This window comes from Mobula hypostoma, chromosome 1 (genome assembly GCF_963921235.1).
Source record: "Mobula hypostoma chromosome 1, sMobHyp1.1, whole genome shotgun sequence".
In the NCBI taxonomy this organism is placed as follows: domain Eukaryota; kingdom Metazoa; phylum Chordata; class Chondrichthyes; order Myliobatiformes; family Myliobatidae; genus Mobula; species Mobula hypostoma.
Window position 1 is genome coordinate 56,888,737 of NC_086097.1, and position 15,788 is coordinate 56,904,524.

General features: G+C 38.1%; 1 protein-coding gene and 1 long non-coding RNA gene across 3 annotated transcripts in view; one reads left to right on the plus strand and one right to left on the minus strand.

Moving 5' to 3' along the window:
- Window positions 1–4,866: 4,866 nt before the first annotated feature.
- The window catches only part of psma3 (proteasome 20S subunit alpha 3), a 36,781-nt gene continuing 25,859 nt past the window's right edge, over window positions 4,867–15,788 (plus strand). The window contains exon 1 of the mRNA XM_063049585.1: window positions 4,867–5,018. Coding sequence (XP_062905655.1) covers window positions 4,998–5,018 — 21 coding nt within the window. The 5' untranslated portion in view covers window positions 4,867–4,997. The remainder of the gene's footprint in view (window positions 5,019–15,788) is intronic.
- LOC134347247 (uncharacterized) overlaps window positions 6,941–15,788 on the minus strand; it is a 67,028-nt gene continuing 58,180 nt past the window's right edge. The window contains exons 3-4 of one of the 2 annotated variants that reach the window (XR_010018113.1): window positions 13,883–14,006; window positions 6,941–8,748 (exon numbers count right to left, since the gene is read on the minus strand). This is a non-coding gene — a long non-coding RNA (uncharacterized LOC134347247). Of the gene's footprint in view, window positions 8,749–13,825; window positions 14,007–15,788 lie in introns of both variants that reach the window. The other variant, XR_010018116.1, reaches the window with a different exon arrangement.

The following is a 15,788-nucleotide window of genomic DNA, read 5'->3' on the forward strand; positions in this document are numbered from 1 at the left end:
GGTCCTTCCTGTTTAGAGTTGGCTTGATGTGTGCTGGTTGGTGGTGTTGGACTGTGAGTGGTGTGGGGATGTTGGAAATAGTGTAGGTTCAGGTAAAGGGAGGATCTGGAAAATGAACTGGAAATGGGGTGTTTGGGAGAGTGTGGAATGATGTTGAATCTAGGTCTGGAAAAAGATACATAATATTGGAATGATTTCTAGTGATGGAGGGGAAGGGTGGGAGTTTTTGGAGTGATTGCAGAAGAATTTTTATATATTTCTCATCTTGTGTCTTAATGATGGGAGGGAGGGGTACATGATTTAATGTTCATAGTGGTTCTGAAACTGCCGTAGATTTAACTTTAGTTTCAAACATACTGGCTGGAGTGAGTATGTGGGATATTATGGGTGATGAAACATTTGGGGAGTGATCATTTCCCTACATTTATAAGTTTGGGTTTGGATTTATATAGGTGCAGGAGGCCAGTTTTAGGAGGTGGAATTTTGGTAAAATAAATTGGGAGAAGTTTAAGGTTTTATGTGAAGAATGTCTCTCGGGGCTGAATGTTGAGGATGATGTAGATTTTTGTAATGAAAGGTTATGTCACATTATTCATCAAACTGATTTCTATTAAAAACAGCATAATAGGTGAAAGGCTGCACTATGGTGGACTGAGGAGTGTGCAGAGGCAATTAGGAGTGAAATGAGGCATTTAGGAAAGTTAAGAATTATTAATCTCCAAGTGATTCTAAGTATAAAAGTGCACTGGCTGCAGTGAGGAGAGTGACAAAGGTTTACTGGAGGTCATATCATGATAATGTTGGAAGGGATATTAAACTTGGTGATGTTTGGGGAACGATTAAGAAAATGGGTGGGATTCATCAGGATAATAATATTCCAGTATTGACTGATGAAGGTAAAATGATTGGTAATGGCATAGGGAAGGTTGTGTTACTGGCTAGGTCATTTGCTGCAATTCATAATCAAGATAATTTAAGTGCAGAAGTAGAGATAAGATTCTAAGTGAATACCTGATGTGCTGGAAGCCAGCTGTAGCAATAATAGTATTACTGATGAGTTCTCTTTGTATGAATTTAAAAAGGCTATTATTAATGCAGGTCAGATGTCTCTGGGAAAGGATGATATATGTTATTGTATGATTAGACATGTGATTGACAACTCTCTTGAGATATTAAAATTTTTGAATCTTATTTGAAAGTTAGGCCATCTTCGTTCCTCATGGAAAATGGCAGTAGTAGTGCCTCGTCTAAAACCTGGGAAACTCCCATTGGATCCCTCAAGTTATAGGCCTTTTATCATTAATGTTTCATTCATGTAAACTTATGGAATGTTTGGTAATAGAACTTTTGAATTATATTTTGGAAAAGAGGGGTGATATAGCATTTTATCAGCGCGGATTTCAGAAGGGTAGAATGCCATTTGATTCAGTTTTATGTTTGGAAGATGATATTAGGAAAGCACAGGCAAATAAAGAAATTGTAACTGCAGAGCTTTTTGATATTGAAAAGACGTGAGATATTGTGGAAGGAAGGATGTTTGATTAAATTATGGAAATTAGGAGTGAGGGGAATTGTATATCTTTTCTGTGTTTTTTTATTTGGACCGATCTATGTAGGTAAGGGTAGGCAAGGTATACTTGGGTTTCTATGAGATAAAGAATAGGTTACCATAAGGCAGCATTATCTAATATCATGATTAATGATATTTTCTCTCAGGTAGGTCCTGAGGTCAGTAAGTCACTATATGCAGATGATGAAGCTTTATGGATTAGAGGTACAAATTTCCATTTTACTATATAGGGTGCAATTAGTGATTAGCAAGGTTGAACAGTGGGATTTAAGATTTCAGTAGCTAAAACTCAAGTTTTGTGTTTTACAAAGAGGATTAATAGACTTGCGCTTGATTTTAAATTATATGGTCAATCTCCTTAAGTGTCAGTGGTACAATTTCTATCATCGGACTAGATATGTCCAAGCATCATCCCCGAAGAAGATGGCAGAGATTGTCATCAAAATGTCAGTTATAATCCATACCTGTACCTGGCTGGAAGCCTGAGAAGAGTTTATCAAATGATCATTTTGTTTAGTTTTGGGTGGCTAGGTTCTTATCATGCTAGGAATATGGGCTTGTTGGATCATGCAATATGTCCCACTGTAGTTTCTCGGTAACCCGTCTTGTTTTTTCCAATGACCTTAGTTGATTTTAGGTTACACAATTTAATAAAATCTAAGGATTCTGTTATGCCTGAATCTGTTGGTTCTTCAATATATTAAGGAAAATCATATTGTTAACCATTTTTACAGAGGGATCAAAAGATAATTTAACTGGGAATGTAGGTGTGGCTGTTTTTTAGCTTGAATTACAGGTAACAATAAAGAAACTACTTACCAACCATATATCAGTATAAACAGCTGAATTGGTTACCATCACTTTGGGCTTATAGTGGATGGAGGAAATTTGTCCTTACAAAGTTGCAACTTCTTCAGATTCCTTTTCAGTTTTGATGAGTCTTAGAACAGGTCGTTCTAGCAATAGGTCAGATTTACTGTTGGAAGCTCATCAAACATTATTTCATATTCAAAGTATTAGTTTACATGTTTGCTTCTTGTGGATCCCTGCACATAGAGCCGTTGAGGGGAATGAGCGGGTTGATTATTTAGCTAAAAAAGCTGTTTAAAAACTCAACAGTAGACATAGTCCTTCCTCTTGGCAAATCAGAAGCTAAGGGGTCGGTGTGGCTAAGAAAAAGGGGGTTGTAGCAATACATGTGGGGTAGTGGGCATAAGGGGAGATCCCTTTATAGAATACACAAAACTGCTGGGTTGATGGGAAAAGGGGGTAAAACAAGAAGGGAAGGAATTATGTTGACATGACTTGAAATTGGGCACACTATGCTTAATTATTCATTGTATCTTGGGGAAACATCATTCTGGGTTGTATAGATCTTGTCATCATTATGAAATGAAGATATATTATTACAGTGTGAAGCATATAAGGTTGAAAGAAATCAAATGCAGGCTTCATTACAATCTTTGGGACTTGATAGTTTTCATTTAAAAAAATTGTTAAGTTATGGGCATTACTTTAATTCACAGTATCATTTTTCACTACTTACAATCTATAGGGTTTTCTGGGGTAATTTAGCTTTCATTTGAAGAAAGTATTAAGGGTTTTCCCCCAATTCTCTACATCACACTCCAGTCCAGTTGGTGGTGGTAATGCACCTTTATGTTGGATTGCCAACCGCCATTAAAAGTCAGAAGAAGGTCAGTTATTGTTCAAACCAAACCTTAAAATGGAAGAAATATGATCTAAGTGACTGAGTGTAGAATGATTGTTGGTGCCAGATGAGGTGGTTTGAGTATCTCAGAAGCTGGTGATTTCCTGGGATTTTCCACACAATGGTCTCTACAGTTTACAGAGAATTGTGCTAAAAACATCCAGTGAGCAGCAGCTCTGTGGGCATAAATGCCTTCTTAATGAGAGAGGTCAGAGGAAAATGGTCAGACTGGTTCAAACTAACAGTAACTCAGATAACCAGTGGTGTGCAGAAGAGGATAAGCTGTAGTAGACCAGAGAGGGTTCACTCTGAACCTGATAAAGTGGCTACTGAGTGTAGATAGATTGAGTGAGTGGGCTAAACATTAGCAAATAGAGTTTAATGTGGGGAATGTGGTGAAATATGAGGTTATGCACTTTGATAAGGGAAATCTAAAAGCAAGTATCTAAATAGTGATAAGAGTATAAAGCAAGTTAAATACAGAGAGATCAAGGTACAGTGTTCTTGTGTCTGAAGCACAAAAAATCTAACAGGCAGGTCCAACAAATAGTGAAGAATGGAAATGGTGTTTTTCCTTCTTTTCAAAGGGGTTGAAGTTTTGGAACAAGATAATTTTGTTGCAATTGCACAGGGTGTTGAAGTTCTACCTAGAATATTGTTTTGGTTTCTTTACCTAAAAAAAAAGTTTAAATATTACAGGACATACTAAGGAAACTCATTAGTCTAATTCCTGGAATAAGAGGACTTACAGATAAAAAGTGACAAAACAATTTGGGCCTGTATACCTTGGAGTTTAAAAAAATGAGGTGAGCTTATTCAAACATAAATTATCTTAAAGTGGCCCAACAGCATAGTTATTTCAATATTTTTCACTACTGGAAGAGTCTTAAAGACGTCGTAATTAGAAGTGCCATTTAAAACTGAGGCACAGAAATTCTTCCATCAGAGTACTACCTAGATTATTATAAATACTTAAAATGGAGGTGACTAACTACTTGACAGGTCGAGAAATAGAGGTTTGGAGAACTCTCACAGAAGAGAAATAGATATCAGATGTTATCATAGTAAATAGTGACGCAGGCTTTATGGGCCCGATGTCCTATTGCTGCTCCTATTTTCTTGTGTTCATGAATGAAAACGAAGACGCAGTAACACCAGCAATTTCTGGGAGGAAATAAGTATCGTTTAGAAATCCGAACTAGATTTTTCTGAAACAAAATGCAGTTAGAACCCTGCAAGTCAGGCAGTAGGGGAATAAACAGTCAACGTTTCTGGCCGAGGCACTTCATCAAGACTGTTTTCATTTCTCTCCACAGATGCTGCCTGATTCTCAAAGTTCTTCCAGCATTCTGTGCGCATTGCTGCAGATTTACCGCATCTCTGCTGTCTCAGATTTCTCTGAAACAAGGATACCTGCCTGTAAGGTTGTCTAGTTCTCATCGACTGACAATCTTATTCATAAAATTGACTACAAGAAATTGAATGCAGTCAGTACATTTTCTTCCAGAAGATTTCAAACCATCGCAAGCACTTTGTCCCGACCTGGGATTTCCTCCCGTCAGGCGTCAGTTCGGCCCCAGCGTGTGCGTGCTGTTAATAGGCTCGGGGGTTTGCGGCCCGCGTCCAATCAGAATGCATGTTATTGGTGAAGCGGTCGGACCGGTGGAAAGGGAAGCGGCGGTTTGAGTTAGATTCTTGTTATATTCTTGGTCCGGAATGAGCTCCATTGGTACCGGGGTGAGTAGATGGGCACGGTGGGTTTATTTGGGATGCAATTGAGCCGTCTAGCAGGGAAATGGTTTTGAGAGTTGGGTGTGGGGGTTGATAATTGGGGTTTGGGCCTGCCGTGGGCATGGCTGCACGGTGCTGGGCCCTGGGCAACCGGGCTTCCCCGGACTCTCACTGCGGTTCTGTTCGTAGTAACGCGGCAGACACCGGCAGATCGGGGAGTCGGGCACCGCAGATAACTTGGCTGTGGACTTGACCCGATTGTCGCGATTCTGCGAATGAAGTTGCTGAGTCACTTAAAGGTCCGTGATGAAAGCGAAAGTGAGGACATGGACTCGGCTTCGGTGATGAAGCTAAGCAGCAAATTATTGCTGAGTTTGTGAACAGGGTGGAGAAGGCGAACTAATGTTGAACTGATGTAAATTTCATGTTGAAAATTCTGCTTCCCGAAATCTATTCGTGTTTAAAAATTCACAGGAGTGTCGATGGCATTTGTTTATGTACATTCTACGTTGATAGATTCATTTTTATAGCCCAGTTTATTGTGACAACTAAACATCTGTATTTTAAAAATATATACATTCCCAATTTTATATGTTACCAGTTTTTTCCCCACTTGTGTTGGACGTCATTTATGGAATTTTCGTCATCATTCGTTAGGCACTGACAAAGGTCGATAATACTGTTGCATGGAACAGTGTACAAAATTACATTTTTAAAAATCTTGAAAGAAGGGATTCAGCTGACTCTGCAAGCATAATTTTCTCTGGTCCCTCTCCCTATAGAACTACACTTTTCTCCTCTTAGGTTCTCAGTTTTCTTGTGAATACCTTAATGAATCTAATTCTGCAACATCACTTATGATGGATTCCAGATTCTGAACACTTGTATTAGATTGATCTTCAACTTATAATTAATTTCTTAATGTAAAACTAATTTGCCTGTATTTTTAGTTTCAAAGTAAATCGATGTTGTCTGACTGACAAATGGTACATACTGGAATATTATAGTATTTGTTTCAATAGTATGTAGAAATGTGCTTAGCTGGGAATTTGAAAATTGGAATAGCATTATCTGTTTGAGTAAGGAAGGTATTTCGTGCAGAGGAAAAAGGGAGCTTCAATTCAGAACCAAGATCCAGTGTTTGCATGTGCAGAGGCTGATCTTCGATGTTGATTTATTTGCTCCATAGAAGAGAACAGGCCTTGCCCTAAGCATTTCAAAATAAAGTTCCTTAGTGAACCTGTTCCCACAGTATAACTTTTACAAAAATAACATTTGCATTGGTACCTTGGTGATTGGAGGTACTGATGTGTTGTCATGGAAGCCAATTTCTTGGTGAAGGCCAACATTGATGAAGCAGTTTCACTCATCTCTACAATGATGAAGTGCTTTGAGAGGTTGGTTATGGCTAGAATCAATCCCTGCCTAAGCAAGGACCTGGACCCACTGCAATTTGCTTTTGCCACTTTAGGTTTACAGCAGATGCAATCTTACTGGCTTTCTACTCGGCCTTGGATTACTTGGACAATTGTAATGCCTATGTCTGGCTGCTGTTTTTTGATTACAGCTCAGCGTTCAACGCAATCATACCTTCAGTTCTAATCAGTCAGCTCTAAAACCTGGGCCTTTGTACCTCCCTTTACAACTGGATCCTTGACTTCCTCATCAGAAGACCACAGTCTGTGTAGATCGGAAATGACATCTCCTCCTTGCAGTCGATACTGGCATACCTCAAGGATGTGTGCTTAGCCCACTGCTCTACTCTTTCTACACCGACTGTGTGGCTAGGCATAGCTCAAACACCATCTGTAAATTTTGCCAATGACACAAGTATTATTGGTAGAATTTCAGAGTGACAGGGAGGCGTACAGGAGCAAGATAGATCAGCTGGTTGAGTGGTCAACAGCAAATCTTGCACTCAACATCAGTAAGACCAAGGAATTGATTATGGACTTCAGGAAGAGGAAGTCGAGGGAACACCTACCAGTCTTCATCAAGGGATCACCAGTGGAAAGGGGGAGCAGTGTCAAGTTCCTGGGTGTCAACATGGGCACCGTGGTAGCGTAGCGGTTAGTGGGACACTATTACACTTCCAGGTGTCGGAGTTTGAAGCTCAATTCTGATGACATCTGTAAGAAGTCTGTACATCCCCTCAGTGGGATGTATGGATTTTTTCCGGCTGCTCTGGTTTCCTCCCACAGTCCAAAGATATTCTGGTTAGCTGGTCATGGTAAATTCTCCCATGATTAGGCTCGGGTTAAAATGGAGTTTGCTGGGTGGCACGGCTTGAAGGGTCTGTTCCATGCTGTATCTCAAAATCAGGGGTTCTTAACCTTTTTTATGCCATGGGCCCCTTCTCAGAGTAATGTATTTAAATATATCAAATAAATATATAGGATACAAAAGAAATCAATTATATTGAAATATGGGGAACAACATTTTTTCTTTTCTTTTTTCAATATTTTTATTGATTTTAGGAATACAGGTTTCCCCTGCCATCCGAAGGTAGAGCGTTCCTATGAAACGGTTCGTAAGCCGAAATGTCGTAAAGCAAAGAAGCAATTACCATTTATTTATATGGGAAAATTTTGTGAGTGTTCGCGGACCCAAAAATAACCTACCAAATCATGCCAAATAACACATAAAACCTAAAATAACAGTAACATTTAGTAAAAGCAGGAATGATATGATAATTACACAGCCTATATAAAGTAGAAATACTTTTCCACAATCATTACTGAACTGTTCTCCTTAGCGAAAATCTCACGCAAGCGCCATCGGCTGAAAATCTCACGCAAGCACTGTTGGCAAAAACACGGCGCAAGCGCTCTCCAGTAACCTTTAAGCTATGAAGCTGCCAAATCATACCAAATAACATGATTGTGCCGTCTCTGATCTGGGCCGACAATTACATGTTGGGCGGCACCTAATTAATTAGCATGTTTATTTTGGCTTTTTTCTTAAAGATGTGCTGTGTGCCTCCCGTCTACCTTTGCATTCTCCGCGAATCAGTATCTCTCCGTGGCCTGGAGGTTGGGGTGGTGGGACACTGGGGTGTCATCTCATCATCGTCTGTTTCCATTAGGGCAGGCAGGTCATCTTCTATCTCTGCCTGCCTCAATTTCGAAGGTCGAGGTGCGTCGTCTGCTGTGGCTGATGTAGAAGGCTTGCTTGACTGCTGAGCCTCGAGCATTTTTCTATCATGCAGTTCTTTGTAAGGACTCAAACCATCCTGCAAATATCCCCTAAACTGACGTACCCTTTCAAAATTAAAGTCGTACTTTATCATTACTCATTCGGTTTCGATTGTTATCCTTTTTTCTTCCAATTACATCAGCTCTTCATCTATCAGATCTTGGTCATGGGATGCCAAAACCTCTTCAACATCATGTTCGTCAGCTTCCACAAGCCAAACTCACTTTGTCCTTACTTCGTTCACCACGATCGAAATGCTTAATTATGTCTAGTCTTACGCTAGGTGTAACACCCTTATGATCTCTTTTAGGCTTTTTCAATACCATAGAACTCATCTTGCAAATGACTGCTCACAGGCATGTGTTTAAGCAATGCCGGCGAGAATGCAGTTCCGAATCCGGGGCGCGCGGCTGCTCGGGGCGCACGCTGATTTTTTTTCGTAACAGTGAAAACACCTTCTGAAAGCGAAAACAGGGTACTAATGTAGGTCTTGCGTAACAGTGAGGTTTCGTAAAGCGAGCATTCGTAAAGCGAGGGGCACCTGTACAGAGTCCAAGAGAATACATATTATAAAACAAAAGAAAAAATATAATAATACCAGGTACAGTATATTGAATCACATTAACGAACTCCTTACTCTATATTCATATAGATTAGATTAATTAGTGTATTAGAATATAAACAATTTTATTTTTAAAAAAATCTACACCCACTACCAAAGTCGAAGCTGTTTGGGGGGAAAAAAGAAAAAAAGAACTTATCAGATAATAAAATATACTATTAGCCAACTTCTGTACTTTAACAAGAAGTCAAAGGTTATGAAAATAATTTTAAAAAGGCCATAACATCTTGTAACCACTGAGCATGATTAGGTGGAACAGCATCCTTCCATTTAAACAAAAGTGCCCTTCTAGCCATAAGAAAGATAAAAACCAGAATGTGCAGATCAGATGTCTTCAAAATGATATCTTTCCTTCCAGCAACACCAAATAGGGCAGTCAAAGGATTAGGCTTAAAATTTACTTTAAAGGGTACAGAAAAAGTTTGGAATACTTCCTTCCAATATTTTCCAAGACTTGGACATGTCCAAAACATATGAATAAATGAAGCTTCTCCATTGTTACATCTATCACAGTAGGGAGATATATCCATATAAAAATGAGATAACTTATCCATGGTCATATAAGCCCTATGAACCACTTTAAATTGTAGGAGGGAATGACGAGGACATAACGATGAAGTATTAATCGATTTAAAAATCTCATTCCAAGTTTCTTCAGAAATTGAGGGCTGTAAGTCTTGTTCCGAAAGATTTTCAATTTTGTCTAAAGAATAATTTCTCATTCCCAACAACATATCATAAATACTGGATATTGAACTATTATAGAATGATTGCATATTAAGAATTTCATCTAATACGTATATGAGATCGCAGAAAATCCCTAATATGTAAGTACCAAAAAAAAAGGGTTTTTAGTAAATTATATTTAGTTGACAATTTTTCGAACGAAGAAAGATTTCTTCCCACAAACAAATCCCGGAAACATGTAATGCCCAATCTTTCCCATTGTTTAAAAACTACATCAGCCATAGAAGGCTTAAAAAAAAATTTTTAAAACTGGGACTAGAAAGGGAAAATCCCAATAAACCAAAATGTTTCTAAATTGTATCCAAATCCTCCAAGTATGTTTGACTACCACATTTTCAGTTCTTACTTAAGGATAAAAGAAGTGAAGATCCCAAAAGGGAGATGATAGAAAATTTATTAACCGAGTTAGCTTCTGAAGAAACCCCCCTAGGACAGTCCTCGTGATTAATATAGTATAACTGCAGTGAGATCAGCTCTGGACTTGGGAGCAAAGGTTCCCGAGTTTGAATCCAGGTCAGGCCACCCCCGAGCACGCTTTTCATCCGTGCTGGGTTGAGTGTCGAGCTAGCCGCTTGGCCTCGTAAAAAAAAATACAGGGGTCGTGTCAGGAATGTTCATAACGTGACCCTGACACCACATGCCAGACGAGAATGGCTGAATGTCTGGTATGACACACTTAAAAAAGAACCAAAACATGAGATTCCGTATATTAGCTGCCCAGTAATAAAACCTAAAATTTGGTAAAGCTAAACCTCCATTCTTGTTAACTTTCTGGAGACGGACTTTATTTAATTGAGAATGTTTATTTTTCCATATGTAGGAGGATAAAATAGAGTCCACAGAAAAGGATTTAGGAATAAAAATGAGTAATGCCTGAAAGAGGTATATAAATTTAGGTAAAACATTCATTTTAATAGAATTAATTCGACCAATCAATGATAACAAGAGGGGCGACCAATTTGATAATGTTCTTTTTATATAATTTAATAAAGTAAGAAAATTTTCTTTAAATAAGTATTTATAATTCTTAGTAATTATTACACCCAAATAAGTGAATTGGTTTCTTACAATTTTAAAAGGAAGGTTAATATCAGTTAATAGCAAATTATTCAAAGGAAAAAGTTCACTCTTGTGTAGGTTCAGTTTACATCCAGAAAATTGACTAAAACAAGATAGTAAAAAAAAAAGCACAGAAGGTAATGAAGTTTCAACATTAGAAATGTAGAGCAATATCATCCGCGTAAAGTGAAACTTTGTGGATAGGCCCTTCCGTTAAATACCAGTGATATCATTAGATTCTCAAAAAGCAATAGCTAAAGGTTCTAAAGCCAGGTCAAAAAGCAAAGGACTCAAAGTGCAACCTTGTCTGGTTCCACGTTGAAGTTTAAATGGTTTAGAATTCTGAGAATTAGTAAGAACCCGAGCAAAAGGAGATAAATACAGTAATTTAAAGTTGGACCCAAAATTAAATTTTTCTAGGATTTTAAATAAATAATGCCATTCAACCCGATCAAAAGCTTTCTCAGCGTCTAAGGATATCACACACTCCGATATCTCCTTCAGAAGAAGAATAAATAACATTTAATAGTCGACGAATATTAAAATGAGAATATCGATTTTTAATTAAACCAGTCTGATCATCAGAAATGATAGATGGTAAGATATTTTCCATCCTACGGGCCAGAACTTTAGATAAAATTTTAGCATCAACATTAAGTAAGGAAATTGGTCTGTATGAAGAACATTCAGTTGGGTTCTTATTTTTTTTTAAGGATAAGTGAAATAGAAGCTTCATAAAAGATTGCAGCAACCTACCTGACTTAAAAGAATCTGAAAAAACTGAACATAAATGAGGTATAAGCAAAGAAGAAAAAGCCATATAAAATTCTCCAGAAAATCTGTCAGGACCTGAAGCTTTCCCTGAATGCAGTGAACGTACAGCCTTGGCTATTTTTTCATGAGAAATACATTGATCCAGCTGTTTTTGGTCATCAACTGAAAGCGTAGGGATATTTATTTGGTCTAAAAAATTATCCATTACAGTATTATCTTTAAGAAGATCAGAACTATAAAGTTTGGAATAATATTCTCTAAAAGTATCATTTATTTCTAAATAATCAGTTGTCCTAATACCGTTAGCTTTATAAGTTTCTTTAATCTGTCATTTAGCACTAGGAGTTTTAATTTGGTTAGCCAATAATTTACCTGTTTTATCTCCATGAATATAAAATTGACTTTTATCCTTTAGGAGTTGAGTTTCAATAGGGTACGTTGATTAAAAAACCATATTTAGTTTTAATTTCAACCCATCTTTTATATAAAACAGGATCTAAAGTCAAAGCATATTCTTCATCTAATTGTTTCAGCTGATTGGCTAAATTAATTCTCTCTTTATTAGCTTTTCTCTTAACACTTGCAGTGTAAGAAATGATTTGTCCTCTAATATAAGCTTTAAAGGCATCCCATATGACGAGGATAGAAGTCTCCTCCACCGTATTCTCAAAATATTAAAAAAAATAAAATTTGTGATAGTAAGATATGTGCTTTAGTTACACATTAAATAACAAGACTACATTTTAAAATATAGGCAAGTTTAAAATTTAAATTTTAAAGACTTATCAGTGTGAAGTTATTAGTTTAATAAGAGCAATAAACTGTGAGGTGATCTTTGACAAAGCAACTTACATGTCATATTTACAAGGTGAAGATATACTTCTCTCAAGGAACACCAGAATTTTTGAAGGCTCTTTGAGTTAAACTGCAAGAAGTTTTTTTTTGTCCTAAAATCAATGACGTCACCTTTGGCTAGATTAACGTTGTCGATACATTTATATCAGAAAGAAAAGGATTGCGGATCCATGGTTGAACTTTAATGCCATCAAGATGGAAATAACTTTTGAAATAGTTCTAAAGTGTTTCCAGGTGTTCACAGATGTCTCGCTTCTAAGAAATTGACAGCGAATTTTGTTTCTCATCTCTATCTTGGTAAAGCACTTCTCCAGCATTTGAAAGTTTGCAAAGTGTTGGCCTCTACTCTCTGCTTCCATATTGGCAGCTAGACAAGAAAGATTGTAATTTTTCAGTAGCATTGATAATGGTGACTTCACGACCTTGAATTGACAGATTTATTTCTTTCCCATGGTTAAAAATATCTGCCAGGTAAGCCAACCCATGGATACAGTCCTTTTTTTTTCCAAACCGTTCCAAGAGTGGGTTTTCTTTTTCTTTCAGAAAATGTGAAACTTCTGCCCTTGGTTAGAGGTTAGTGAAAGTAAAGATGTAAAATTTTTCTCCATTAAAATTCATGGGCTTCCAGAATCTATCCACAGACCCCCCTGTTAAGAACCCCTGCTCTAAATTAAATAGATAAACACCTCTGAGGATCTATCCTGGGTCCAACATATTGATGCAGCAACAAAGAAGGCATGACAACAGCCATGTTTCATTAGGAGTTTGAGGAGACTTGGTAGGTAACCATAGACACTCACAGATTTCTATAACTGTACTGTGTAAAGCATTCTAACTGATTGTATCACTGTCTGGTATGGAGGGGCCATGGCACTGGATCAGAGAAACCGGCAGAAAATTGTAAACTCGGTCAGCTCCCTCATGGGACACTTGCTGAAGAGTCTCGGCCCGAATTGTCGACTGTACACTTTTCCATAGATACTGCCTGGCCTGCTGAGTTCCTCCAGCATTTTGTGTGAGTTTCACAGAGGAAAGCTCTATTTCCATTCAGCCAGTTCTGGTTGGTGAGCTAAATCTTCTGCTGACTGATACTAGACTTCTAAATTAGATACTCCAGTACAGTGAGATGTCACTAGGAAGACAAAAAACTCTTCGAGGGTGTTTTTGTAGGCTCTTTGGAAATGTAATATCTTTCTGACTTAAAGCAATGTTTGGCCCATGAGTGATTACAAATGATAAATGAACATTGATAACCTTGAGTCTTTTCGTTAAGAACACGAAAACCTGGTGAAGAAATGTAATATCTCCCATTGACCCAGTCATCCATCCTCTCCAACTGACACTTGCCCGTATTTTTGGCAGGGTCTGCACATTCCATGTAGGCATCCTCGGTTTTTTTCCACCCTTCTGCCTTTTCCTTCTCCCTGGGCCTCCTGTCCTATGATCCTCTCATATCCCTTTTGCCAATCACCTGTCCAGCTCTTGGCTCCATCCCTCCCCCTCCTGTCTTCTCCCATCATTTTGGATCTCCCCCTCCCTCTCCCACTTTCAAATCTCTTACTAGCTCTTCCTTCAGTTAGTCCTGACGAAGGGTCTCGGCCCGAAATGTCGACTGTACCTCTTCCTAGAGATGCTGCCTGGCCTGCTGTGTTCACCAGCAACTTTGATGTGTGTTCCATGTAGGCCTTGTCAGTTACTTCTATGCCCATAAAACTGGAATGGAATCAAATGACCTTCAGTCCCTGTGAAAAGAAAGGAAACTGGTAGGTAACATAGAAATTGATGGCACAGTCTGAAAATTATAATATGCAAATACTTAAGTATCTTGGAATCAGGTTGATTATCACTGGCTTATGTCATGAAATTTGTCATTTAGCTGCAGCAGTACAGTACATGAAAATTACTGAAAGTTACAATAAATAGTGCAAAAAAGGAATAGCGAGTTTGTGTTCATGAACCATTCAGAAATCTGATGGTTGAGGGGAAGAGGTTGTTTCTAGAACGTTGAATGTGGATCCCATTCCTCACCTCTGATGGTATAATGAGAAGTGAGCATGACCCAGATGGTGATGAACGCCATCGTCTTGAGGCAGCAACCTTTGAAGATGTCTTCGATGGTGAGGAGTGTTGTGCCCATGGTAAAGTTGGCTGAATCTACAACCCTCTGCAGCCTCTTTTGATACTGCACATTGGAACCTCCATATCTGGTCATTTACCTCAGGAAGAGATCCTGCTAAATTTAATTCTGACCCAAATTTTAATACCAGGAGCTTGCACAAAAATTGTCAAAAGTGGAAAGTGATTTTAGCATTTGCCCAAAGCGATTTTAGGAATAGTGGATTCTGTTTCTTGCCTATTGCAGGAAGGATCTATACCATTGGTAGTAATTTGGTGCACATTTTATGCTGTTTGGAGTTGAGAGGCAAAGGAAGTAGCTACACTTCACCTGAACTAATCTGTTCACCAAACAGTGAATGTAATGTTCACCGTTTTAGTGGCCACACTACAGGAAGAACATAGTGTGTGTAAAAGTATTTTTGGGATTTTGTCTAAAATGGAAGGCTATAGTCATAAGGAGAGATTGGGTTTATTCTTACTGGATAGATCTTAAGATAAAATGGGAGAAAGGCTTAAAGAAACAAGACGAAGATGATGGGCATCTGAATAGTTACGGACCAAGTAAAGTGCATTTTGCTAAAGTCTATAACAAATTAAATATTGGGTTACCATGAATGAATGTTTAAAGAAAAAACTAAACTAAAACTAAGGTGGTTGTTCATCGTGTCAGATGATGACAAGGAACCTATGTGGGGAAAAGTGGAAAAGCTGTTGTATTGGGATAGTTTCATTCTCTTGACCTTGAAAGTCTGGGTTCAGTGGTATGACCTGGCGTCTTCCTTGGTTGTAGTAGATGACCATGACTACTTCTGTGCTTCATCATGTCTTTTGCTGTCCATGGAGCACTGCGGAACCACCTTCCTGACCATTGCATCTCACTGTAGATCTCATCCGCCCAGTCCATTGGAGCTGACTTCACATGCTAGGACAGCTGTGTCCCTATCTTACCAGAGTACATAGCCTCATACTAAGAAATACTAAAAGAGAAAAGGAAAGTCTACTAGCAGTCCTTGTGAAAGAAATGTGCAGTAATTGCTACAGTTTTTTTTAAAAGATAATTTTGCGGACTGAAAAAAGGGGTAGAAAGGTAGAAAAAAATAGACAAACCAGTAAATTGAAAAGATAACCCTTAAGGGCTGATGGCATGCATTCATGAATACTTAAACTAGGGATGAGTTAGAAACACTAGTTTATATTTTTAAGCATGACCTTTTAGAATAATTCCAGAGGACTGGGTAGTTTGCTGATTTTTAATGAAAGGACTTTGACAATGAAATGTTCACTTGATTTCTTTCTCCATAGATGCTGTTTGATCTGATTTTTTTTGGTGTTTCCTGTTTTATTTTGTTTTTTTACTACCACAGCATTTTTATTTCTGTTTGTTAGCTTCTTATTTAGAAGAAGAG